This window comes from Vidua macroura, chromosome 7 (assembly GCF_024509145.1).
Source record: "Vidua macroura isolate BioBank_ID:100142 chromosome 7, ASM2450914v1, whole genome shotgun sequence".
Taxonomy (NCBI): domain Eukaryota; kingdom Metazoa; phylum Chordata; class Aves; order Passeriformes; family Viduidae; genus Vidua; species Vidua macroura.
The window spans coordinates 30058375-30084666 of record NC_071577.1 but is presented as its reverse complement, the minus strand read 5'-3'; the positions used below and the strand labels follow the sequence as shown (position 1 = coordinate 30084666).

Here is a 26292-nt window from a genome sequence, read left to right as displayed (position 1 = left end):
AGAAGACTGACAAAAAAGAGACAATGGTATCAGTCATTATTGTCTTCGCCCCTTCCATTAGGTATCCTATCAAGTTTTACTGCACAAGATAATTATCAGGATTCTTATACTCTTCACATTCCCATTTATATTAAGTACCACTAAAAACCCATATTGATTTTTATTTTTAGATCCTTGAGAAACATGAGTGGCACTGTCGTTAAAGGAAAAATCCATGTCAGGATCTTAATTTTCCTGGTTTGCTGCCTTTCCAAGAACTTCTATTTTAATGTGTGATTAAATCTCCCTGAAAATAATTTCTGTGATTAGTTTAATGAGACAGGTCACTGCACTGTCAGGTCACTTACGCTGAACTGTTTGCACTCCCTAAGATTTTTGGTGATATTCAAATATATGTAGTATCAAGCAACATCTTGCTGTAGACTTCCATGCTTTAAAATAATGAAGAAACCAGTCTAAGTGTCCCAGACTTCTTCTCTCTGAAATTAACAATCAGGACTTGCTCATCTCAGTGGAAGCAGATTCTGAAGCCAAGAATGCACCAATTTCTAACTGGTTTACGTGAAGTGTGTTATCTGCTCCAGAAGCCTGCCAGGAATGTTCAGCTGAGAAGTACATACATACAGTGCACAGAAAGTTGGCACAATTTATGCTTGTAGAGGGAAGCATTTTATTATACATCCCATTAAAAATACACTAAGGCAACATTAAAATTAGGAGCCTATGGGACATAGAGAGTCAGGAAACACAATTCTGAAATTGAAGCACATCTTTTCTCTTCAACAACCTGTCCAGACTCCGAAACAGCAACATTCATCATCTGAGTGCCCTGACACAACAATTCAGTTTTCAGTGATGTGGGCACTGCAACAGCCCACCCTGACACCTGCACTGCTCCACCAAAATCCTACCAGAGACAGGCACTGCCTGTGACCCACAGAACAGTCCAGAAAGTTTGACTTGTTCAAGGCTTTCTCTAATTACTCTGAAACAAGGAGAACATATTCACAGGGTCTGGTGGCCCACAGCAAGCACCCTGACACACAAATGTCTCCTTGTGTAGCTTCCTATGGGCTAGTACATGCACCTGTATCATGGGAATATGGCATCTGATCAGATTCCAGATGTACAGCCTGCCTTACACACTACAAACTTCCAGTAATCCAGACCTGCACAGGTGTACCAAAGCCAGCTTCCCAGCTACCCACTGTCTGCCTTTATCCCAGAGGCTCTACATCTGAAGGCAGATGCCAAAGGCTCTCTACATACCCACTGAAAACAACCAACATTTTACCCTGAAAATCACAAATGTCATGTATGACAGGAACAAATGAAAATAAAAGGATGTTTCCATCCACATTCTGTGCTGCTGGATGTTTGGATAACCCACAGACCTTTAACCTCTACTGGAATAACTGCGTTGGTTGACATTTAAAAAAAAAAAATCTTTGATTGGATCATGAATTAGCATGGAAAAACCTTATTTATTTATAAATAATATAATTTCTTTATTTATCACAGGCTGCCAATGTTAGGCTGCTGCTGACCTATGCTAGAAAGGCCATTTTTTTCAGGCTGCAGAGTAGATTATTCTTCAGCCTTTTCAACTCGTGGCCTTTCTGTTGATGCTGCCAACAGACATCCCAATTAGAGCTCACAGCAACACAGCTGCTTTCAGAAGGAACCAGTGGGGGTCTGAAAGGGAGACTTATTTATTTATAGTTATAAAACATGGTTTGAAAAAATAGATTAGATTCTGTGCACACATTTTGGTTCATATTTAAAGTGAGCAATGGATTCCTGCATCCCAATCTCATCACATTCAGCAGTAAGAAACAAAAACAAGGCCATGGAAACCAGTGATGGTGAGCTGGCAGGGAGAGAGCCAAGTTCACTACTTGGTTAGAAGCTGAGGCCTTCTTCTTGTACTGGGCTAATTGGTTGGGATTCTTAATAATGAGTTCACAAAGTCGCTTAAAACCTTGGGTTTAAACACACTGGGAGGGAGGAGGGAAGGAATGAAGGGTGTGAAAAGCTGTTTTTCCAAGCCAAATTAATAAAACCACTCCCTGTGCAATTAAAAACCTGAACAGCTGAATAGCTGAGGGAAAGCAGCAATTGCATAATTTATCGGGTTGGTTTATAATGGGAGAGAAAATAGCTGAGGACAGGAAAGGAATTTCATGGACATTTCAACAACACATGAAAACTGTGGTGCACTTTATCATTTCAAGGTTTATTTTTGCAGTCCCTTCCACTGGGAGGAAGCAAGCAAAGGTCTGTTAGGCTGCATTATCCCTGCTTTCCCTCTTTATCAATGGAGGGAAAACCACAACGGCTCCAATATCCTACTAAGGATATTGACTTTTTTCCTACTTTAAGCCCTGCAATCAGCTTATATAGTCTCTGAAGGAGCCCTATGAAGGGGACTGGGAAGAACACAGGTTTAACCTGAATTTAAACTCACATACAAGGAAGAAATGTTGCAGGAAAACATTTTAATAGTTTAATCCTTTAAAAAGCAAATGCACGCTCACACTAACAGTACACTCAAAACACGTTTTTCTCCTCCATTTGTTACCTCTGGCATCAGTACTGGACCATGAACTTTGCTCTGGCTGATGGGGTATGAAAGAGGGCAAAGCAGCCCCAAGCAAACATCAGGGGTGACTGACTACAACCACCAGCCAGCATCAGACTCCTCAGATCCATGCCTGCTGAAGGTACAATGGGAGGCTACAGCTCACAGTGGCACCAGAACATTATTTAACATCCTAAAATTCTGTATGGAGCTGCAAGAACAGGTATTCTCTAAAACATTAGCAGTGTCACTTGTGTTAACAAAACATAATGAAAAGTAACTCCAGTGCATGAACAGCAGACACTTCCAGAAAACATTTCTGAGTTGACTTGAATTTCAATCCTGGACTTTAAACACCTTTCAGTGGCATTTGAATTGACTTATCAGTGACCTGGTTGGGTTTATTTTGTGACTGAGATGTGATTTGGAGAAAAATGCTGAGGAAAATGTAGAAAGGATAAATGTGTAGGGGTTTTATTCCTTCAACAAAACACAGTCAGAAAGACTGCAATCCTCACTAATTTGGTAAATATTTTGGACAGAATTATTTTAAAAATTGCACTGGACTCAGCAAACAGTTTGATGAAGAAACTGAAAACACAAACAGGGCTTTTTTTTCATGATCAAGGGACTCAGGAGCATTTTAAGTCCCAGCAAGTCCCCATGACACTAAAGCCTTTAACAACACTTGACTGGCAGCATAAACCATATTTAGAGACATTCAGAACCCAGCTGTCATCTTGGGCATCTAAATAAATCGATCAGCTGTAGGCACAGATATCAAGAAGCACATACAGACATGGAGTCTTTATTCTCATTGCTAGCGGAAGCTTATCATAAGCAGCAATGGTGCCTTTAGTTATGTTATAATACAGAAATAACTTTGGTTGCTGCAATAAATCCTTTGTTATAAACTCAGAAATAGAGTCTATAGCATAACTGCTATCTCAAATTACCAAATACAATCAATCTGAGTAAAAATGCCAAATCCTTTGGGAGAGAGGGCCCTTTCTTTATTCTTTTGTACAGTGCACAAGAACCTAGTTTTTGGGTACAACAACACATTGAAAAAACACTTTAGATGTCTGCAAGACTCCAGTCTGGATATAACTGAACTCACTAAGCTCACCACCAGAAATTATGAAATTTCAGCAGAATACCAAAGTAAGGAGCACAACACTGCACACCCTTCACAGATGGCTGGGGAGGAGAGTGCCTTCAGAGCCTGACTGGCTGGGTCACTGTTTACCTATGCTAAATATTCAGATTTATTGAACATCCTCTTAAGGGCTTTACAAAGGAGTTTGAGAAGGTTAGAAATCCTGCTCTGTGTCCCTAGTGACCTGTGAAATTAAAGCAGGATGAACTCATCCTGCCCACCCACACTCACCCACGTTGCTCAGGGCCTGCAGTAAAGACCTGCAGCAGCACATCTTCTACTTAATGGTTGTGATAAATTACTGCACAAAAAGGATTGTGTCTCTGATCCCAAGAGATGCAAGTTGCATGCTGCAGACCTTCCTGATGTGGATAAAACACACACTAGCTGCTCTCCTTGAACTTAGTTATGCTAGGCAGCACTTAAAATGCTGCCATGTCCTTGGGCTAGTAAATGCAATTGATTGTAAATAATTACAGTGTGGTCCTCAGGGATGATCATTTGTAGCCACAGGCATGGAGACCCAACTGGCCACATCCATCACAGTGCCTAATGGTGCAGTTCACAGGTATTTACCTGGGATGTTTTTGGTTCAGCTGTATCTTTAGCACTGGGGGCAGGAGGCAGATAAAAAGCTGCCAATTCCCCACACATCTTTTCATACTACACTCTATTAATGCATTGGTAATCTGAATATGCAATTAAAGCATCACTGAAATAATTCTCTTCTAGTAAAACAGCTCCTCATGTATGCGTGATGGTTTGGGCTGGGATAGAGTTCATTTTCTTCACAGTAGCTGGCATTGAGCCATGAGTTGGATTTGTGCTGGGAACAGTGCTGATAACTCAGGGATGGTTTAGCTATTGATGAGCAGTGCTTACAGAATCCAGACCTCTTCTGCTCCTCACCCCATCCCACCACAAGGAGGCTGGGGGTGCACAGGAAGATGTCAGGGGAAACAGCCAGGACAGCTGACCCCAAATGACCACAAGGATATCCCAGACCATATGGTGTCATGCTCACCACATAGAACTGGGGAAAGAGGGAGGGGGGACATTTGGAGTGATGAAGTTTGTCTTCCCAAATTCAGCATTATGTGTGATAAAGCTCTGCTTTCCTGGGAATGGTCAAGCAACTGCCAGTCAAAGTGCAAATGCAAAGTAGTAAACAAATTCCTTGTTTTGGTTTGCCTGTACATGGCTTTTGCTTTTCTTATTAAACTACTTTTATCCCACAAACCCATGACTTTTTTTAGCTTTACCATTCAAATTCTCCCCCATCCCACCATGATGGAGCAGCTGTGTGGGGCTGAGCTGTGGCTGAGGCTAAACCACAACAGAGTGACTCCAAGTCACGTGTATGCTGCATGGTGACACAGGAGTTTAAGTACTTGCTAATTCCAGGCCAGTGCTGAAATCCCCTTGATTACTCTTAGTTACTCATCGTAGTATGTCCTGTGTTATGAGCTTATTTTATAGATGTTTCAACTTTTTCTTTTTATTAATACATTTTTAGAAAAAAACTTCCTCAGCCTGAGCTGCCAAGGTTAAAATAAGACACTCACTGGTTTTACCACTTCTTTTACTGGAATTATTTATCTCCTAATATTCATAAGGTGACACCATTAGCACATTTAAGAAGTGCTAAGAGAAGAGCTTTTAATCATGGAGATAACTGTTTATGATAGTTGTCTGTCATTAATTAGTTTGCAAGTCTCATACTCCCTGCTGAGGATGCTCAAGAGAGGATTCTTACCAACACAGATCTTTTACACATGTACAAGCTGGATTCTGCACGTATTGTCATTACCACCTGAATGTAAATAAAATGCCCCAAATATTCGAGTTGCATTTAAAACGGAGCTGTTCTGGCAAGGAACACTCTTCATCCCAATTCTGAGCAGCTGGAAAATGTTATCAGAAGATTGTGACAGCCCAATTAAGGCATTTGATTTACTTTTAAAACAGCATTTGCCAAAGTACTGCTGTACCTTAGTGCAGAATGCCTCTTAATACAAAACATACCTGTCTGGAAGCACCACCGCTCTCAAAATAGGTAATGCAATATTGTTACTCCTAAAACTGTGTTACCTGTGTTCTTGAAAATACTAAAAAACCACTAAAAACTGAACAGAATCCTACTGAGACTTAAAACTAACTTGAACTTACTATAAAATTTTATTGCAGTTGTATGTATTCATCTATTTTTAATCTGGCTTCCTAAAGGAATAAGTTTTGCAGGGCCAGCTGTTGATTTCTTCCCCCTCTTCCTCCTCCTGAATATATGACCAGACTCCTTTGCCCATTTACAAACTCAAAAAAAGGCAAAGCTTTAAAGTACTAGTAAGTGTGAACACATTGAGAGATGGAGTAGACACTTCTCCCATGTCATTGTGCAGGGAGGGGGAAAGGAGGGAAATTTAGGAGCTCCATTTGTGCTCGGCAGCAGCTGCTCAGCAAGCGCACAGCTGCCGAGGAGCAGCAGCCCATGCTGCCACTTGCACACCGGGGTGCAGGGAAATCTGGGGAAGGAAGGATTTGGGTAACGAAGGGTAACTCCTGAGCAAAGCAGGCCTCATCAGTTCTGCTCCTTGTGTTTTGCGTTTCAGACCAGGCGCTCATCTCCGGTCCCACTTTCATTAGTACAAATAATCCAGGGAACACAGTGACAGAACAGCAGTCAGTCCCCTGCTTCAGTGGACCAAATTCTCAGACATTTCATCAGGCAGAGGAAATTCATTATGGTATGTTTTTCAAATGAGTCTTATGAGCAGACCTTCAAAAAAGGTATTTTGGAGCTAACTCCTGCTGGCTTAAAGGGAAGCAGGATTTCAGCCTCTGTGCCAAGACCCTCAGCTGTCAGCACACAGTCTGCCTCCAGAGTCCTAACCTTTAAATCTATGCACTTGAAAAGGAACATCTCACCCAAGTACTGCTGCCAGAACAGCAGCAAGAGGAGACAGAAGCTGTGTGTCACACAGTGTAGCAGATTCAAGCCTGAACTGTCCATCACAGATACAAACAACTGGAAGAACCAGGTATGTAGCTGAAACAAGTTACATCCACAGTGAACTAAGAGGTTAATGCACTCTTCTCTTCCACCCAACAGCATACAGGAGGGCAGTGTGGCTGGAAGAGCTTCCTGAAGGCAAACCACTGCATTTTATTTGTCAAGCTAAAGCCTCAAGTCATGGAAAAGATCAGTTCAATGCATTCTCAGCAGAACAATAAGCAGTATCACCACCAACTCTGCATTAGTTATCAAAAGTCCTGGGGTCTTTCTAAACTTAGACCTAGTTTTGGCATAGTTCAGCACAATATATAATGACAATCACCCCTTACATTGCCAGAGAAACTGCAGCAGAGGAGGGAAGATGCTCAAAATGACATAGCAGCAGCCATAGACAAGAACCCAGGAGCTTAGGGTTCTCAAGTTGAGTTAGTTGTTCAATCAACCAGAGTTCTGCTTTGAAAGCAAACAATACCGAAGAGAAGTTGAAAATGGGAAACCATGCTGTAAAGTGACTATTTAAGCATCATTACACTCCTCAGTTATGTTTTGACTCAGCCTACAAAGTGTCCATCTTCCAGAGGCACATCTCCATCCTAAATGTGAAGTCAGCAACTTCAAAAACATTTAATGCCTTGTGTATTTAACAACCATCACAAAAAAGAAAAGCCTGGACTTTTGAGTTCATGGTTCTGTGAAACTTCCATGGAAAAACATCACTGATTTCGTTAGCAAGCATTTGGCTCAGAATACAGAAGAGAAAACAAACTCACATGGTGCATGGAACATCACTAGCACAGATGAATGATCTTTTATAAACTTGTCGAAGTCCTCATCAGTCAGGTGATAAACTACATTTTCTTCATCTGCCCAGGGGGTCTCTGGAGCCTGTGGCTGAGGTGCCTGTGGGCTACAAGACAAACAGACACAGCTTAAAGGCAGCTCTCTGGTGCTAAGCAGTCATCTTGGCAAGTCAAACTGTAAGGAACCACTTTGTGCAGATGTTCACACATGTCTGACACACCAACCCTACTGAACAGCTTCCATAATTGTACCCATCCAGAACTCACAGGCACTGAAACACAGATAAAACTGGAGGAGGAACAAAAAATTTTGCAAGAAGCTCCTGAGGACAGATCAGCAATGGAAGGGGATGGAGTGAGGAGATAACCAGACTGCTTGGTTATTACATTATAGAAACCAAATGCATTTTCTATTACTCTTTTACCCTCCTCAGCAGGATGCTCCCTTTCTCACAGCATTCCCACTTTGTAGTTCACAGGAGTCATTGCAAATGAAAGAAAAAAGCAGTGAGCAGAAACAGCCAATTTAACCCGTCACCTTGGATACTGACAGCATGATTAGGGCCAGCAGAGAAAGGAGGAGCAGTGCTGGGACCATGAGCCAGCTACACACACCATTTCCCCAGGAATACATGGTTTTATCCTGAACAGAGCTTGTGAGCCAGGGAAGCATCGTTATGTCCTCACTCTGCAGTGGGCTTGTAGGCCTAACTCAGCAAAGATACTCAGCTGCATGCTTCACCTAAAGGCAAGTGATGTGTTCTACCAACATCACTATGATTGCTCCTGAGTTCAACTGTTCTTGATGGGTCAGAGCCACAGACACTGCTCAAAGACAAGGTGGCGAGTCTGGAAATGGAACCTAAGCTCCTCTGCAGCTCACCATCCCAATAAACAATTGGTTTTGGCTTTTATTAATGTACATTAAAAAGAGAATTTGGCAGCTGTGAACTAAACTGTGCTAATTGACATTTTATTTATTAAAGCAGTGTTCACAGAAAAGACACCCAAACATACGAACATTGGGAGCCAGACTTTGAAGCTATTTTTGTCAGTTGCAGTAATGAGTTCCAAACCCCCCCAAATTTCCCAAATTCTTTGGCAAAGTACACACGTCTGGATGTGACCCCATCTCTGCTGAAAGCAGATTTACTATTTTTGATTAAAACTTATTATTGTGTTAGCTGCCTGGAACAAGGAATGGCAAACAGATGATAACCCATTTATCCTGCCTTACTCATTTCTAGGCTGAAAGCCTAGTTTGATAAAAAAAAGCAGTAGAGATGCACAGATTCAGATAGCAAATTCTGTTGATGTAAGCAATAGGTGTGATCCAAGAGTATTAAGCAATCCATGCAGAACTGTGATGCACACCTCTGCTGCTGCTTCTGTGATAAACAAACCAAGAAGCAAACATCAAAGTGAAAGGTCAGAGCTGCACCTGGCCAAGCAGCACGGAGAGCAATAATCTCCAGGTATCCTGGCAGGGTGAAGGCTTTCCAGCAAACACCATGACACTTACTGGATTTGGGAGCTGGACTGAGTAGGCAGAGCAGGATGAACATGGACACAGTGCCTGCAAAGCACTGGGAGAACATGGTGTTCAGCAGGGCCTGGTGTGACCTATTTCAGTCAGGAATTAGTAAAACAGGGCACGGGATGTTTATTCAAATAGCCTAATTTAAAATGCTGTGCATGCTAATGAGCCTACAGGAGGTGGCAAGAAACACCTCAAGGCCTGGAGAAAGCAACAAGCAAAATTTAAAATGTCATTTAACACTGAGACAAGGCACACCCAACACCTGATTACAATGACAGAAGTCCAGAAGAGCTATCAAAAGCTAAATCAATTGAGAGCACAGGACAAGTTCTTGATTTAACAAAGTAGTTGATGCTAAGGAAGGGCCTGAGGGGAATCTAAAAAAACAGCAAGACAAACTAAGCAGCTATTGAAGGCAGCAAGAAGCTGCTGGGCTTGCCTACCACTCAGGCTGATAGAGCTGTGTATCAGATTTAACAAAAAAGTGGTATGTACAAAATAGCATCTCTACTGTGTTGGATTAAGGCTGAAGGCTGTATGATGGTTCACCTCTATAATCTCATGAAAACATCTGAATCTCCATAACACAGTAGCCAGTAGCTTATTATGAAGATAAGAAAGGTGAAGTATCTGTAAGACTGATACATTAGCACACTTCAGCATAAGAAAGTAGCACTTTTAATAAGTAGTAAAAAAAAAAAAAAAGAGGTGTTGGAGCCCTCCAAACTAGCAGTTCTTGTCCTGAGAGGAAAAAGCATGGACAATTATTTAAATAACTTTAACTTTTGTAAGTTATATCATGTTCTCCCCCACAAATGAGCCTAAGATCACCCACTTTCAACACTTTACCAGTAGTATTTAGAGGGGAAAAAAACAAGAAAAGGGGGAGAGAGCTGCTTTTCTGCAGAGTGTACTTATTGTCCACACATAATGGGCTATTTCATATGGCTGAATGTCTGCTGGATTTGCTTCCAAGACTCCACAAGGACAGCACATGCATGCACAGTAAAAAAATGCATTGGCTTTCCTTGCCATGGCCCTGCCATGCCCTGGTCCTCAGAGTAACATTTTGTACAAAAACAACCTTTCAATATTTTAATAGTATGCTATTCTGAAACACAGCCAGTGCACCCTACAGCTATCTCATTGCACTCCTTGGCTTTCCTAAAGCCCTTGCCACACCATTTTGACTACCTGTACTGCGTATTCTTCAGAATAGTATAATATTATGTATGTATCATGTTTACCCAATATGCAGTTTTATTAATAATTTAATTGATTGTAATTTAAGCATCAATTACTGGCAAATTATAAGTACACATAACTACTCAATGTGGTTTCCTTAAAGGTTGTACCTATTACACAAAACAGGGGCACAAGGCTACTGCTCAGATCATCTTTTGGGCAACGAATAAGCATGCACTAAGTGAGGACAAACAGCTGTCTTTAGCTCTGGACTGCTGAAGTATCAGCCAAAGCCCACAGTGGCTTGTTAGCAGAGATTATCATTGGAAAGAGCTTGCAGCTGTTCTGCTTTCCTCCAGTAGCTGTGTTCACTTGCTGTCACAGCACTGATATAAAGGTACTGCATATTGCAGGGATTATCTGGATATTATGTGGGCAGACAGGGGGAAAAAATACCCCAAACAGCTAATGTTTCACATATGGTAGCCAAGAGATAACCACATCCTTGCAAAACTGAAAAACGTAACAAAGTACAAATGATTAAGCCATATCCTTGCTCCAAGGGCTGATCATCTTCTTAGAGTTGCTGGAGTTACCATCTTGATCACTCTCATTTGAAAACTTAATTGACTACACCAGGCTTAATTCCTCTGGCTGAATTCCTCCTCTTTGAGCCACTGGGCAGTACTTGCTTGCAGTGTTTGTAGCCCCTGATGCTAACAGGATGCTGCTCTCACTTCATTTGTGGGTTCCAAATCCTGAAGCACTCAACCTACTGCTGCTGGAGACCCTGGGCTACCTGCAACCATATGCACATCCCCAGCACAGCCCCACTGTACAGCAAAACGCATTTATTCTGAGCCAATTTTGCTAAGCTGTACTATTACAATAGTTTGCAACAGTCTGTTCCTTCCCATGGGTTTGTTTCCTTTCATTAGCTTCATTTCAGTATTATTTCCATGACTGCAGCAAACAAGGGAGGGTTACAAAGATGACACCACGCCCAAGAGCCTGGGCTCACTGCAAATGGGATTTCTCCACCACCAGATTATCTCAGCTCTCTCCAGCTGCTCCATCAGCTTCACTGACCACGTGGGGATTTGCACCAGTTGAAGAGCAGCTATACGCACACACTTTTCCTGTGTGTCTCTGAACTGCTAGTCCCATAGGCTCATTCAGCCCCCAAAATGTTTATGACTGCAAACAGCTCTCTTTAGGTAGAACAAGGTTTCTACACTTTCATGTCATGACAGCAAACACAGATGTTGTATAAGTGACTACCCATCCAAGGTGCCTTGATCTTCAGTTTGTCGCTGCAAGACACTTCAAAGGCTTCAGCTAAAGGCTGATCAACCAACAGGAACTGTACACTTGGTATATACATTTTTAATAACACAACAGAAGTCAAACCTTTTGCAAGGTATTAAGTTCAAGCACCCAAGATCACTGGAAATTTAAGCTGGCATTTCTAACCAAGTTGAGATCTGTGTCTCTGCATTTATTTTAGTCCACAGTCAGCCTCCTATTACAGACAAAATGCAATTGTGAAATGCAAGGCATGCATGCTAAAAACCAAACATTAGTCAATCTCTCTGTATGAGTTTAGCTGATCTCAGCAGGGTAGTTTTATTTGCTCTTCTGAGCAGAAGGAAGGAGGGAGAGATGTCAGTTCCTAAACCATTACATTCTGTAAATAATGAAGAGTACATAAAAGGTGGAGTGCATGAAGTTCAATGCCTTACTGTTTCAGCCACTCTGCGATATCTGCTGCAGTAGCACCAAAGTTCTCAAAGTTGAACAGGAACTTTCCTTTCCTGTTAAAGCAACAAAACAAGGTTCAGTCCTGGCCCTAAAAGATAAAAACACTCAAATTATACAAGAGTGCATGATTTCTAAAATAGTTGCAAAACATAACCGACTCAAAATAGCAGATTGTAGGATATCCCCGGACATTGAATTCTTCTTTTATCCTTTCAAATTCAGCAGAGTAAACATTCATCCCCGCAAGAACCTGGAAAAACAGAGCATAATGTTACTGATTCTTACAATACAGCAGGAACATCACACCATTTGTTTGAAGATTTAAGTAAAACCTACTTCAATCTGGGCAGATTCTGATTTCATTCATATAGCTGTCAAGGAAGGGGCTCTCTCTAAAAGGCACTGAAGTTTTTCTGATTTTGTGCAAGGGGAAAGAGAACAATACTTGAGTAAATCCAGAGAAAACACACAGCAGTTAGCATGTCACCTCCTCATTGCTCTGGAAGCATTTCTGTTTCTTTTTATTCACCCACTAACAGAAATACCTCAAGGGAATTCTCTCAATTACAGCACTTGTGCTCTGCTTTGCACATTTGGATTTTAAGCTACAACTAGATTTTTTCCTCCTCTGCAAGTAGGAAAAAAAAAAAAAAAAAAAAGAGTTCTTAGTTCATATCCAAACATTAAACAGGACACCAGAAATTCTACCCTCACCTCTCTAGTTTCCACTCCAGCAATGAACTTGTCTATGTCTAACCAACTTGTCAATGTCTAACCAACCACAAGCATTATCCCAGTTCAATAATGCACTTACTGAATGGCAAGGCGAAATCAGCATGACTTTGATGTGAAAATAAAACATGCCCTATTTCCATGCGCTCAGGAAATAGCACGTGGCATTTATATGCTCTAAATATGTTAACTTAGGTAGGGCAGCATATAATGAGTTAAGAATTAACCTTGTCCTACAGTCTTCAAAAGAGAGGCACAGAAGCACAGTAGCTTTTCAGACTAGCACATCAAACAAAAACTCTCTCCTCCCCACTCTTCAGCTCGATCCCAATCCATCCTCCATCTCAACAATCCTTGAGCTTCAGGTTCAGGGTTCCTGTGACTTATACTGTGCCCTGCGACTTATTCTGTGCCCTGTCCAAATGTCTTCCAAATATTTCTGACATGCAAATTGGAAGATGGGATTGATTCCAAGGTTTTGTGGGTGTGCAATTCACAGAGGCCATTCTGCTGTCAAACTTGGACCCAGCAAGTTGCTGAGATACCACTTCCTGATTAACTTAGTTTAATGGCATTAACGGCTTAAATAATTTTAGCAGCAGGGTCTTAATCCAACCCTCTCCTCTTTCCCTCTCCAAAACCAGGATTTTCTCCTTCCAGCTGAAATACCACATCAGAATTTAATACCATATTCCTGACTGCAGCAAACTACACAAACCAACCAAATGTGCTCAGAGCCAGCATGAAATAAATCTTAAAGCAGAAAATCCTCATTTGAAGGTCAACCGTTCCTAAGAATGTGCTGGAAAGTCACAAAAAGATACTTTGTTTTCTCTTCCCTATCCTAAGAAAGGATAAATTGAACAGAGGAGAGTACAGAAGTAAGGTTTATACTTGCTGGCCTAGTCTTCCACTTTGAATTTTCCTCATAGTTCAAACAACCAGACTGACTTAATTCATATGAGATTATCTAGACTCAATTCTCCTCTTTCCTTATCCTCCATGTCACCACCTAAAGGCAGGTAAATACAATAGATCAAGATACAATGGTTGCTTTATAAAGCAAGAACCAGTTTTCTTAACCAATTCCCTAATTAACACCAGCGTACCAGATTCCACTTTTGCTGTGAACTCTCAGAGGATTTCCTATGATTTAAATGGGCATTTCTGGCCATGTCAGACAATTTCACTGTGTCCATCTAATGGTGATTGATAAAAGTCAATAACTTGGATTCATTCTTGTGTTCATTATGTTATATGAAGCATATTTAGCAAAAAAGGTTATTACAATAGGATTTGTTTTAATACAAGAGTAATAGGTTTAGCTGGCCAATAATCACAGAATTATGAAATATCAGGCTTACAGAGACCATCCAAACACACCTACTGCCCAAAGCCAGGGCCCTCCTGCCAGACGTTTGGCCAATTTGCTTTTAGCAAACGACTGAATGACCCCAACTTCAATTTAGGTCCATTACCTCTTGAAATAGCCATTGCAAAAACAAAGATCAGTTTATTCCTTTCACCTCTGCAGTGACGCTTCACATATTTCAACACTTATCTGCTCTCCAACAAGCTACCTAGGATCTAAACCAACTCTGAACCTTTCCTAGCTGCCCAAGTATTTGGAGTTTCTGACTGTTCCTGTTTAGTTGTGACACCCTACCGTGATTCTCAGTTTTCTTGATGGGATTGCTCCAAAACTGGTACCTTACAGCACAAAAAAAAAAAGACAAGCACCAAAGGAGGAAAGCACTTAAGCATATTCTCAAGTTGGTCCTTACTGAGCAGAGCAGTCTGGCACAGTCACAAAGTTCATGGGCATTAGGGAGATGGTGAATGGTTTGCTAATATCCAGTTCCTCCCTGATCTGGGGTGATAGTGACAGTCACTCACCAGAGCCCAGCCAACCCTCTAACCACAGGAATCTTTCCTGCCAAGGATAAAGAATATCCACTTCTGATTTGGAGCACTTTTTGCTTCTGAACTGGGTGCAATGGAATTGTAAGATATAACCATAATATAAACTAAATATGCCACCCTGCCTTCCTCTCAGTAACAGGACTGGGACAAGAAACAACCAGTCCCAAGGGAACACAGGGGCCAGTGACAGGTACAGTTCACCCTTTCACTTCTATGACCTCATCAATAGGCAATACTGTACTTAATTTTCCTGCTATATAACAGCAATAACCACTTTTGAGCCTGGCACATCCTGACAGCTAATGACAGGTCAGATTAAAAGGCCAAACCTTCAGCTCATCCAAACCACTCATAAACTTTGCAGCCAAGTCTGATCTGGAGGTCAACATCACTCTAAGGCACTCCATGAATAATTTATGATGGGTACAGCACAGTTAACTTTAGAAATGGCAAGCTGTGTACACATCCCACTCAGGAAGCTAATTGGTCATATTTTAACAAACAGACAATTTTTTTTTGTGAAAAACATGGGTTGCAGTGGCATAACTGGACTTTCCTCTGATCTGATTCTGCACCACAACCCTCCACTGCAAAGAACTGTGTCCCAGCCCTGTCACTCAGCTGTGCAGGATCAGCCCGGATCTATAGAAACCATTTCCAAGTGAGGAAGGAAATACTCAAACCAGAATAGATCTAAATTATCTGGTCTGAATTTAATAAATGAGCTGCACATGAAGAAGGAAGGGATAACTGCAGGAGGATAGAGTGCTGTGCAGCATGCCTTCTCTCTGGGACTGTCTCTATAGGTGATGGCTTTACCTTCCTAATCCCTCTCACCCCACAAGGTACTGCCATGCAGGGCAGGAGTGCCTTCCCAAAGGCTGCAGCACATGCTTCTCTGAGGGGAGATGGCCTTAGAATGCTGCCTGGCTCGACAAAAACAGTCTTGAAAATATCTTCTAAAGCTTGTGCCATGTCCTAAATAAATCTAACTCTCACACATTCCAGCCCTAAGCAAACAAGGATTTAAAGAAAACACTTCTGAAAACAACTGGTTTGGAGAATGTTGGACAGTCTGACAGCACTAGGTGGTCACAAGAACAAATGGCCAGAGCTGCCCCAGCAATGAACTGCAGTGCTTCATCTTTTCCTCACAAGGAAACCTGTAAACACAGCAGTGAATGATCCACCAGGCAGAAACAGACCAAATCCTACTACAGCCGTGAAACAACAATCCTATTTCTTCATCCTTTATGTACTCCTGGCATCATATAAATCATACGTTAAGCACATTATAAAACCTCAACCAGACAGGTACCTTTGACTTGCTTACAGAGATCAATGCACCTTGTAATTACAAAGGGGTAACTAAATTACTGTGAATTCTGTACTTTAGAGTCAAAACTTACTTTTATATCAATGTGACATCATCTTTGACAGAGCTACAGTTAAACTGTAAGCTTCTACTAACGCTGAGTGGCTGGAGGGTGACCAGTAGCTTATGGGAGGGGGATTTCCCTCCCATAACACTGTGATTCTCCACTAAAAAAGTGGATTAATAGCTGCAACGAGAGCATCCATCCCTGACCTTGCTATGAAACATCAAGCCAAAAAGCTGATCAAACCAATTAAGGCAAACATTTCTTTTTTTGCGAAAATGAGCTCAAAAGGCTTAAAAAAAATCACAAATGAGAGGCAAAACATAAATCTACATAGTGTCAGAGCCTGTATCTCCATGGAATAAACTGTAGTGGATATAAAGGGCAAGGGAGTTCGCATCTCATTCTCTAAAGTTTTAGAAGAATAAAAACCAAGAGAAAATCCTGAAGATATCTGGATCAGAGTAGTTTACTTCTATTTTATTTCAGCTAGCTTAAAAATGGATCATTTTGATTTTGATACATATTTGTCGACTTATATACTTTAAAAAAAAAGTGTTAAAGTGATTTTTGAAATGTCATATAAATCTCATTGTCTCACTTACATATTTACCCTTGAGTTCTGTGGCTGCCTGCTGATAAGATGGCATCATTCTCTTACAAACACCACACCCTGATAAAAAATAAATTGTGTAAGTAATATGCCAACAACTCTATTCAACCTCTTCTACAGTATCTATCTTCCAAAGCATATGAAGTAATATTTTATATTTAAAAAATTAAACAAAAATTCTTTATCTGCTTCACGAAATCATTATTAGGTTTCTAAGGATGTTACTTGTTACAAGCATCTGTTTTTGAACATTTTTCATGCTCTTCATTTTCATATTCATTTCTCATCTTGGTATGGAGAGAGTAAAACCATCTTATATTCCTCAGGCTCTGAGCTGAGCCCAGAGGAGAATACAAGATGGAACACACATAATCAAAAGTCAACAGAAGACGTCATAATTGTGAACTCAAAACAAAAAGCTCTGTGCATTTCTGGTCTTTGAAGGGACAGGGGGAGGTACTTCGGATTCATCCCAGCTTAACAAGGCTCTGAAATTAATTTGAGATGCATTTCCTAAACACATTACACAGACATCAAGTGTTAAACAGTACTCTGTTAATTGAGCAGACATAGCTCAGAAGCAGCAGCCCTTGTAAGATACAATAATGTGCTGTGGAAAAGACAAAGGGTGAGTGAGGAAGACCACCAATGTGTAGTTGGAGTGTGCTGAGTGAGAGCTGCTTGATGATGCTCTGCAGTGCTAAGCAGATTAGCAGTAAATCACCTTGTAAGCAGCAGTTTCACCCCTGCCAAGTAAAATCTGTGCATGCAGATGGGAAGGGGCAGGAGTGCAGACAGCATGGAAGAAAGGTAGCTGGAGCCAAGCACTCCAGACACTTATTGTGGAAACTCTCAGTCCACCATGGGACAGCAGTCAACATTTCTGTTCAGCTTAACAGACAGAGTTTTGAAAATATCTTCCAGAAAGAAGGAACAGATTTTGCAGCCACTAGTTTAGGATCACATCAGCATGCCTGAAAAAGAACATCCTTTAATCTGATGAAGGAGAGTTCTTGTTTCCGTGGTCTTTCCATCTTTGATCTCTCCGCTCAAATTGACAATGAGGTTGTTAAATTAGTGCTGGTCAAAATGACAATTTCTTGGTGGGCATAGACCGCACATTTAAGGCCCACTGAGGTCATGCAGCTTCATCCAAACCACTGGACAGACATCAAAATATGTGAGCTGGCAGATATCATCTTCTGAATCCTCTATTTCTTCTCTCCTCAGGAGCCTCAGGCCCTTAAGTACTGCAGCAGATTTCCCTATCTTCCCCTCTTCACTCTCTTACTGCCCCCTGAAGTACCTTCTAGGGCACAGGCACACACCAGCCTCCTCCATCTATCCATCACCCCATCATCCTCCTCTTCCCAGCTCTGCTGCTGCCTCAGTTTGCTGCTCCCAAACCCATTTCAGTACACCCTCTCCTGTCCTCATACTTCTCGGTTATATTTTCAAGATGCTGCCAAGCCACATATACCCCTCAAGAGGCATAAAAGGGGAACCTAAAAAACTCATTTTCTTCTGTTCTTTCTTCTTGTACTTTTCCCAAAAGGGGAGCTTAATTAAATACAGATTAGTCTTTCCACTAGTTAACATCTACATTTTTAAAGCCTTGTTTTCAATCATGTTTATAAACAGCTCCTTCTTATTGCCAAATCCAGACAGTCTCCTGCAAGAGTCTTCTTTGACAGAGTTAACTAGAAATAAATCTGACTGCCTTCAAGTATACCTAATATTTCATCTTTAGTGCTGTCTGACTTTCTAATATAGGCACAAAAGTACAGTGAAAGGTCTGCAAATGGCAGGTAATATCTTCTGAGGAAAGCACGCCTTTGCTTTGAGTTGTTTTACCCAGACCAACCATTCCTGAAATATTAAAGTAACTACATCTATGTCTCTAGTTGCATTCATTTCCCTCTGCACCAGTACCTAATGAAAGAGCCCATTTCCTATCAATCTGCCTCAATTAATCTAAAGCCCCTGCTTCCAACAAAGCAGAGAAATAAGGCAGCTGTCTTCCCCACAGCCTCCCAGACAAAGCCTGTGATGTCCTCTCGTGCCAAAGACCTCCCTCACAAGTAACAAAAAGCTGAATTTCTGTTAGTGACCAGTCTTGATTTGCTGCTCCCAGTTATGAAAGGTAACACCTGTATGTAACCAATAATTTCAGCTGCCCAAAGCCTGTATTTTATTGCAACTGCTGGATGTATTCTGTCTCCGGTAAAAGGAGCAAGAAAAGAAAATTTGGACAACACCGATTCAGAAAGTCTTGTGTGTTAAATAAAAGATGAGGGAGTTACAAACTGAGAAATCAGAGGGAAAAAACCCTCACAAGTAGACTTCCTTCACAGCAGTTTAGAAAGCATCACAAGTATTACAGCACTGAAAACTAGCAGGTGTTTTGCCACTTCAAAGAAGAGAAATTGGAAGGAGGAGGGTTTCTGGGGGAATGGTTCAAAGAGAATGAAGGGTTAGATAAGGCACATTTCAGAAAGAGGCTCAGTTGTGGAAAACAATTACTCCTGACAGAGGTAAACTGTGAAAGCACCGTGCAGCCCAGCTCTCCCTGAAGGGACGATTTACAGCAGAGCAGCCGTATCATCTCCTGCTGATCCAAGGCTGCAGCTACTGGAACAGCCACACACCACGCCAGGCCACACAGGACCTCTGCAGAGTCTGAAGGCACAGAGCCAAAAGTGATTTAATTTAAAGAAAAATCATCCTCTTTGTGATGCATCAAACTAAGTCTTAGGCAATTTTGGCCATCCTGGCCGTGCTCAGATGAGAATAAAAAGGCAGACTGGTGTTTCAGGCAGTAAGTACAACAGAAAATACACTGAGAAACACCAGATAATGGTGCCATGGGACACAAGTTTTCAAGAGAATCAGACAGCAAATTGCTTGTGGTACCCCACATCAACTTCCCTATCAGGGCACTGCTGGGAGGCTTTCCTAGTTTAGGTCACACATTTATTCTCTTCTCATGGCTTCCCTGCTTCCTGAACTGAGCAACATCTCAAGTGCAACACAATCTTGCTTAGAAGAGCTGGAAATCCTCTTACACAGCAGTCACCAGGACACACAAAAAGGCAGCTGTAAATCTGCAACATCAAGGAACAAGTAGGCAAAGCAATGACAAGATAGCAGCAATACAAGGTCAAGGTCACAAAAAGAAATGGGGAGACAGAGTCTCCAAAGTGCTCTCCTCTTCCTGAAACTCCACTCACATTTGAGTTAGCCCTGCCCATGTGGGCAGGAACATGCAGGGTGCCTCTGGGATGGAGCAGGAACAATAGTCCTGCTCCTGACAACTGCACTGTTCCCTCTGCCTGCAGCACACAGAGTTTCTGTTCTGTGCAGCACAAATGTAGAAAGGACAACAGGTAACAAAATTATAGAAAGTGGCTGCTTAAAAGAACATTGAGCAAGAACCATCATCACAAGAGAAAGAGACAAGACCAGGATACAAGTGATGGACAACCAGGGAAAAACTGAGGACAAACAGGCAGAACAACACAAGGAGCTGAATGATAAAGGTGGTACAAGATGGTATTATTAGTAGCACAGGTGAAGCTTCTAGTCAGTCTTGGACATCTCTCAGCAGAGAAGGGGGAAAGAGGTGACAGGACATGCTGGTCTACTTACATGGGGCATAGAACATCATCAGTAGGGGCTTGTCTTCCTTCTTCAGAAGCCTTCTCAATTCCTAGTGAATGAGCCAAAGAAAATAAAAAACACACTTATACTCAATGACACCGTACTACAACTTTAAAAAATGAATGTATGTATTCATAGAACACAGGCTCATTTATCTGAGGGAAAAGGGCTCATCTTTCCTAACAGACAAGACTTATTTTTTTTTTCCTTGTTCAATTTTAACTTGAAAGAAGATGACAAATTTTATTATACATTCAGCTATCTGCTGAATATCCTAGACCAGTATCTTCACTGTTAACATGTGGAAGTTCCATGGTTTAGCTCATTCTCTCTGTAGAATCTCTACCTGAAAAAACTCTTTCTTCGCTGACACATCCAAAATCCATATTGCAATTCAAAAAGTCAGACTCAATAATAACAAAACAAGTTCAGTTCTCACACTATGAAACCTTGCCAAACCTATGAGATGCCATGTGAAAAGGATTTTTCAGTACCAGCATGATAGGAAAAACTAGATGAAGTTTTCAAATTGAATGCAACCCCTGGAAGCCTTATAATAGAGTACAGAGGGTGAACATTAAAAATTAATCTTCCTACAAAAACTGAATGTCACAATAACCATTTCTAATATTAAAAATGAAAGCCAGAAAATTGAAATAGCCCTTTACAAAATACCAGCTAGAGTCCAATCAATTAAAGTTTAAAAAATCTATAGACTAGAAAACTAATATAAAAGACCAAGCTGATTCTATCAGAAAAAAACATAATGAGTAACTGTGGTGGCACTGGCTTTTTAAGGTAGTTTCATCACATTCGCTGCTTTCCCACTTAACATGGAGAGGACAGTTCCTGTACCAAGTTAAATCCCTCAAGATCTGGATCCCCTTTCCTCCTGCTTCACACTTCCTAACCTCAGGCACATGAGGGAACCCAAGGTTTAACGACAACCTGCAGTTTGAAGAGCAGCATTCTACCTCCTACTTGCATTCTGCAGTGACTGCACCTTGCAAGCTGCTCCAGTTCCCTGAGACAAAGAGGGCTGTGCCCCCACACCATCCACAAGCTCTGACACTTGCTGTGTAGCTGGCAAACTGAGGTCACAAGCACATGCAGGGCAGAGGAGGGCAAGAAACACAGGACATTACAGCCATCACAACTCACAAAATTTGTCAAATCACTTCGAAGAGGCTGGGTGCTTTAAACTTCCCTTCCAAAGAAACGAAATAATGGTGTTTCACTAAGAGTTAATACAAACATATGCACTCCATCCCATATATTTATGAAACAACAGAACATCTATCCAGCTAATGTACCTTTTCACTGTCGACATGTACAATATCTTTGGCTTCAGGATCTTCCTCCCACAGTGGAGCACCTTCTGGATCCTTGAGAAAGGCCACCATAGACTGTAATAAACAGGGGGGAAAATCTTTTAGAGAAACACGAATAGAAATCATGAGACATCCAATCTCAAATCCATACTGTGATGTAAACCCCATCCAATTAGTGCCTTTGCTTTTCTGCTCATATATTCATCTGCTCTAACGCAGATTAGCACAAATCTCCTGTTGCAGAACCAAGTGAGCTGTGGGTGTGTACCTTCATCATAACAGGTATTCCAGCTTAGCCATTCCCACTCCCACTATAAAACTGGGGAAAACAGAGTGGAAGTGGACCAGCACACAGAGAATAGCTTCAAGGATCCTTCAGAGAGGATGGTACTTTCAACAGTACTAGACCTTCCACAGAGAGTCCCTGAGTTAGCAGGAAAGACTTCTCTTTATAGAGGTCAGGCTCCCATGCCCTTCACAGTATTTGAGTAACAGGACTAGCTGGAGGGCACATTGATACTTGCTGTGAGCAAATGCAAATGAACACACTTACAGATCAAACTGCTCATTTGGTCAAAGGAAGAATAATCCACCAACAGTCCCCTGTGTGACCCACCTACCTAAAAAATTCACTGAATGCAATTTCAAGTATGAGAATAAGAAGCAAATGTGGCAGAAGTGGAAAATACAAAACCCTAGGATTCTGCAGCTCCCACATTCAACAAACTGAGTACACCTGCACACACACTTTGTAACTGCTTTACCTGACTGACATGCAACCAAAAATCCCTTTCAGCAGATCACAGCTATACTGTCTTTACCATAATGAAATATACTCTGACAGCTCTGACTTCAACCCCAGCCTGAAGGAAACTCCAGCCCTCCTAAATCAATGAGATTCTTTCCATGGATTCTGGCAGTCACACTACTCCCTGTTTCCAGCTGTACATGCAAACACAGGCTTGATCACTATTATCCTCAGATGTCTGTGCTCTAGGAGACATAATACCTGGTATTCCATGTTCACTCAGCACTCAGAATGCCCCACTGCTTTCTCTATGGCATTGCTTGTAGGTTTGTGTCCGTTCCCATACAGGATCTCTGCCACACCAGTAACACAGTGAGCTCCCTGAGGAGCTTCCTTCAGTGTGAGTGTGAGTGGATGAAGCTGCCACAGCACTGAGCCATACTAACACACACCAAGACTACTCATCTAAAAGCCTCTCTCAGGAGCAGGCTGGCAGCACACCTGGTGACACGTCCCATCACTGGAATGGTCTCAGAGACATTTTTGCTGCCTGTTTGCCTTTCGTAGAGCTGCTGTGGTACAACATCTCAACAACTTATCAACAGAGAGGAGAGTTTAGCTCATTTTCCTTCCTCTCAGTTGGTACTGCAAGGCTTGGGAAGATTCAGAGCTTACAGCAGGATCCATTTATTGCATTTATGTTTCTGTCTGCTTGCACAGCTAATATTGAAAAGATTTGTCTTATCACAAGAGGCAGCATGTATCAGTCACCAGACAGCAACCAAAACATTTAATGTACAGAGTAAAAAGGATCTAATGGGGGAGGATGACAAACGGTTCCAGAAGAAATTTGTTTTACAGTGGCATTATCAGGGAAAGGAGATAGTTAGGAAAAAATATATAAAATCAAGTAATTTACAATGGACTTACAATACAAAAACCTGTAGACTTAGAGGCATTAACATCCCAAATGACATCCTAAGAAGACTAATAATACATGGGGGAAGGAAAGATGAGGACAAAACAGCAGAGATGTTCTACCTTTAGGACAGCTGCATCAAGTTCTGCTCACCCTCAGCATGCACAGACCTCAACTACACACTGGAGAGGAGAGAGAGGTGAACATTTTGAACAGCTAATGAGTGTAATTGACTCTGCTAGCTTCAAGAATTCCTGCGTGCCAAATTCAGTCATGTAGAAAAAGATGTGGTTAGAGGATGGGGGATTAAAGAGATTTAATTCATCCAGCCTCTCCCTCTCAGCCAAGACAGAAAAAAATTAGATGTGTAATGTCTTCTGGCAGGAGCAAGGCAGTTGCCTTGCCCTCAATTCTTCATGCAGCAAAGAGAACTTTCTCTCTTGCTTTAAACAGGGAAGAACAACACCCAAACAAACCACAGCATTCTCTAATCACAGAAAGGCAGTGGTCCCCAGGCTGCTCTGTTAAAGGCCACAGCAAGGTCCAGGGCACAGCAACCCTGGTGCTGCAGAACCAGCTCTGCTCCAGTCCTGCCGTGCTACGGTCAGGACCTGTTTTGACCCCATGGCATGGACAGAAGCACCATGGGCTGTAACCAGCTGTGCCAGCTTTGAGCCTTAAATCTCCATTCAGCAGCATACAGGACATGCTTCATCCAGCACATGCTGCTAAAACAAGCAAGTTTTAACAGGAAAGCTGATCCATAATCATATACATGGACCTAGGTTTTAACCTGAAAGAAAATAAACATATCCTTGTGCTTTTGATTCCTTTGAAGTAGCATGCAGTAAGGATGCTAATAACTAGACCTGCCTCAATTTCACACATACACTCCTTACAACAGCCAACTTGAAAAGGATTCAGGGTTTAGGGCAGGACCAATTTATTGAGTTAGTCTATTCCCCTTGCTAGTACTAAGCAGATTTGTACTTCAGTGACTTCTCTCCATTTTAGAAGAAGGGCAAAGCTCTCTGTGTACTTTATACTCCAGAAAAGACTTCATGTAATAAACACAGCCTGGATACTGGCATTGTGGCTCTCTTGAGAATTAGACATCATGTGGCAAAAGCAACATGTGCACAGAAACTCCAGGTAAGATCAAAGACTGACCTAAGCTTAGGTCTTCAACAGCAGATGACTACAGCTACTTGAGGAGAAGATAGACTAGTACTTATGGTTCTTATATAGCTTACACTGGCACATGTTCTCAATTTCTGGCAAAAAGAAATTAAGTTTATGGACTCTGCACCAGCTGTTGTATACAGACCTCTGTGCTTTCTAACTACCAATGGATCTATCTGTTATGACTATCTAAAACTGTTTTTCAGACTCCTCAGTTCTTGGCTTTCACAATGTGTAGCTACAAGTTCCAATTTTTTTTTTTAAACATTGCAGTTATTAGTTTCAAATCAACCATCCCAAAATGCCACTGTTTGCCCTCAAATTTGGAGAAAAAAGTAGTAATAGCTCCCTTTTTTAAGCTACTCACAATTACAGAAATATCAAATTCTATTGGAATTTCCTCCAGCTGTCCTTTTGAGTATTGTGAGAACCTAAGCCCTTCTGCAAAGAATTAGAAATAAATTTTTTAAACTATTCCTAGTAATTTTGCAACACTGAATTTTGTTCTCTTGCCTTCCATCTCCCTTTCTTAGTTACCCCAAATGGCTCAGATCATAACACAGGTCTCAGCAGCAGGAGGTTCTGACTGACAAGCAACTTCCCCCTCAGTGAACACTGAGCTATCCTTTACTCCTCATTTTTCTAACAGTGAAACCACAAGGGCATCTCTGCTAATTACGTAAGGATTTAGTTACTTTAAGAAATGAAAAGCTTTTCTAAAAACCTGAGTACACTACCAGCTGGATCAGCCACATCTATGAAATTGCTGATTACTCCAGAAGAATCCTTTCACAGTTCTTCAGAGCTGTGTCTATCATTCTCCAAAATGTCATATATATATTAATATGTCTACTGGATATCTGGAAAGTAGATCCGAGTTTTATTGCCACAAGTTTGCTGAATGATATGAAACAAATCCTTTAATCTCCCTGTTCTTCAGTGTGTCCACCTGTCCATAAAATGAGTATGATACCGTATGTAATTGTGTTGCTCTGCTGCTCTCTGTTTGTATGTACTGGGAGACTCCTGACAAATGCAGCTGAGAGAGAGAAACAAAGGTCACTGGCCCGACAGAAGAAAACAGGGAGAAGTGGAACAGAGGGAGAAATACAGAAAATATCCAGGTAGCTGTGAGCAGCAGAACAAGCAAACAGCTGAATTATTTGATCACTGCCCAGATCTGATCCACTGCCCAACCTGTAAATCATTAGTGGCTGGTTTCACAGGGGCAGTTTAATTGAGAAAGACTCCATCCCCTAGAGTGAGGGAGCTTCAAAATCCCTCTTGCACCTCCAATGGAATCCCACACCCCTGTCCATGGGATGCTGCTTTCTACTTCCCAGCAGGCAGGGCAAAAGGGAAGGGTGAAATGCTCATCACAAAACAGCTGAAGAAATAAACGATCTGGTTCCTGTTGTGCTGTGATTGCCTCTCAGCCCAATGCTCCCTGGAGCACTGCAGGTGCTTTCCACTTGATCTGATCTGTAAGGAAGAGTCACAGCACTAATTCCTGGTTGCAGCACTTTATAGAGGGCAGGAGAGATGCATCATGTATTGTTCAAATCACCCAAATTTAGGCAACTATCCCTTAACCCATCACCCACCATGAGGAAAAAAACAATCACCAGCTGCAATTCCTCACTAAGTACAGAAGCTGGTTTAGGCAGCTGCTGACTGGGCTGGGTATTTAACATTGCCCTTCCTAATGCCAGGCAAGATTTCTGCTGCAGGAGATGGGAAGATACACGGCCCTACCCTTCCCATCT

The 26292-nt window shown here is 41.7% G+C and overlaps 1 protein-coding gene across 1 annotated transcript in view; it reads right to left on the bottom strand.

The window, feature by feature from the left end:
• PDIA5 (protein disulfide isomerase family A member 5) overlaps positions 1-26292 on the bottom strand; it is a 98731-nt gene that overhangs the window by 42440 nt on the left and 29999 nt on the right. Inside the window, exons 6-11 of the mRNA XM_053983158.1 lie at positions 21660-21752; positions 20335-20395; positions 16679-16746; positions 12198-12289; positions 12021-12092; positions 7524-7660 (exon numbers count right to left, since the gene is read on the bottom strand). Coding sequence (XP_053839133.1) covers positions 7524-7660; positions 12021-12092; positions 12198-12289; positions 16679-16746; positions 20335-20395; positions 21660-21752 — 523 coding nt within the window. The remainder of the gene's footprint in view (positions 1-7523; positions 7661-12020; positions 12093-12197; positions 12290-16678; positions 16747-20334; positions 20396-21659; positions 21753-26292) is intronic.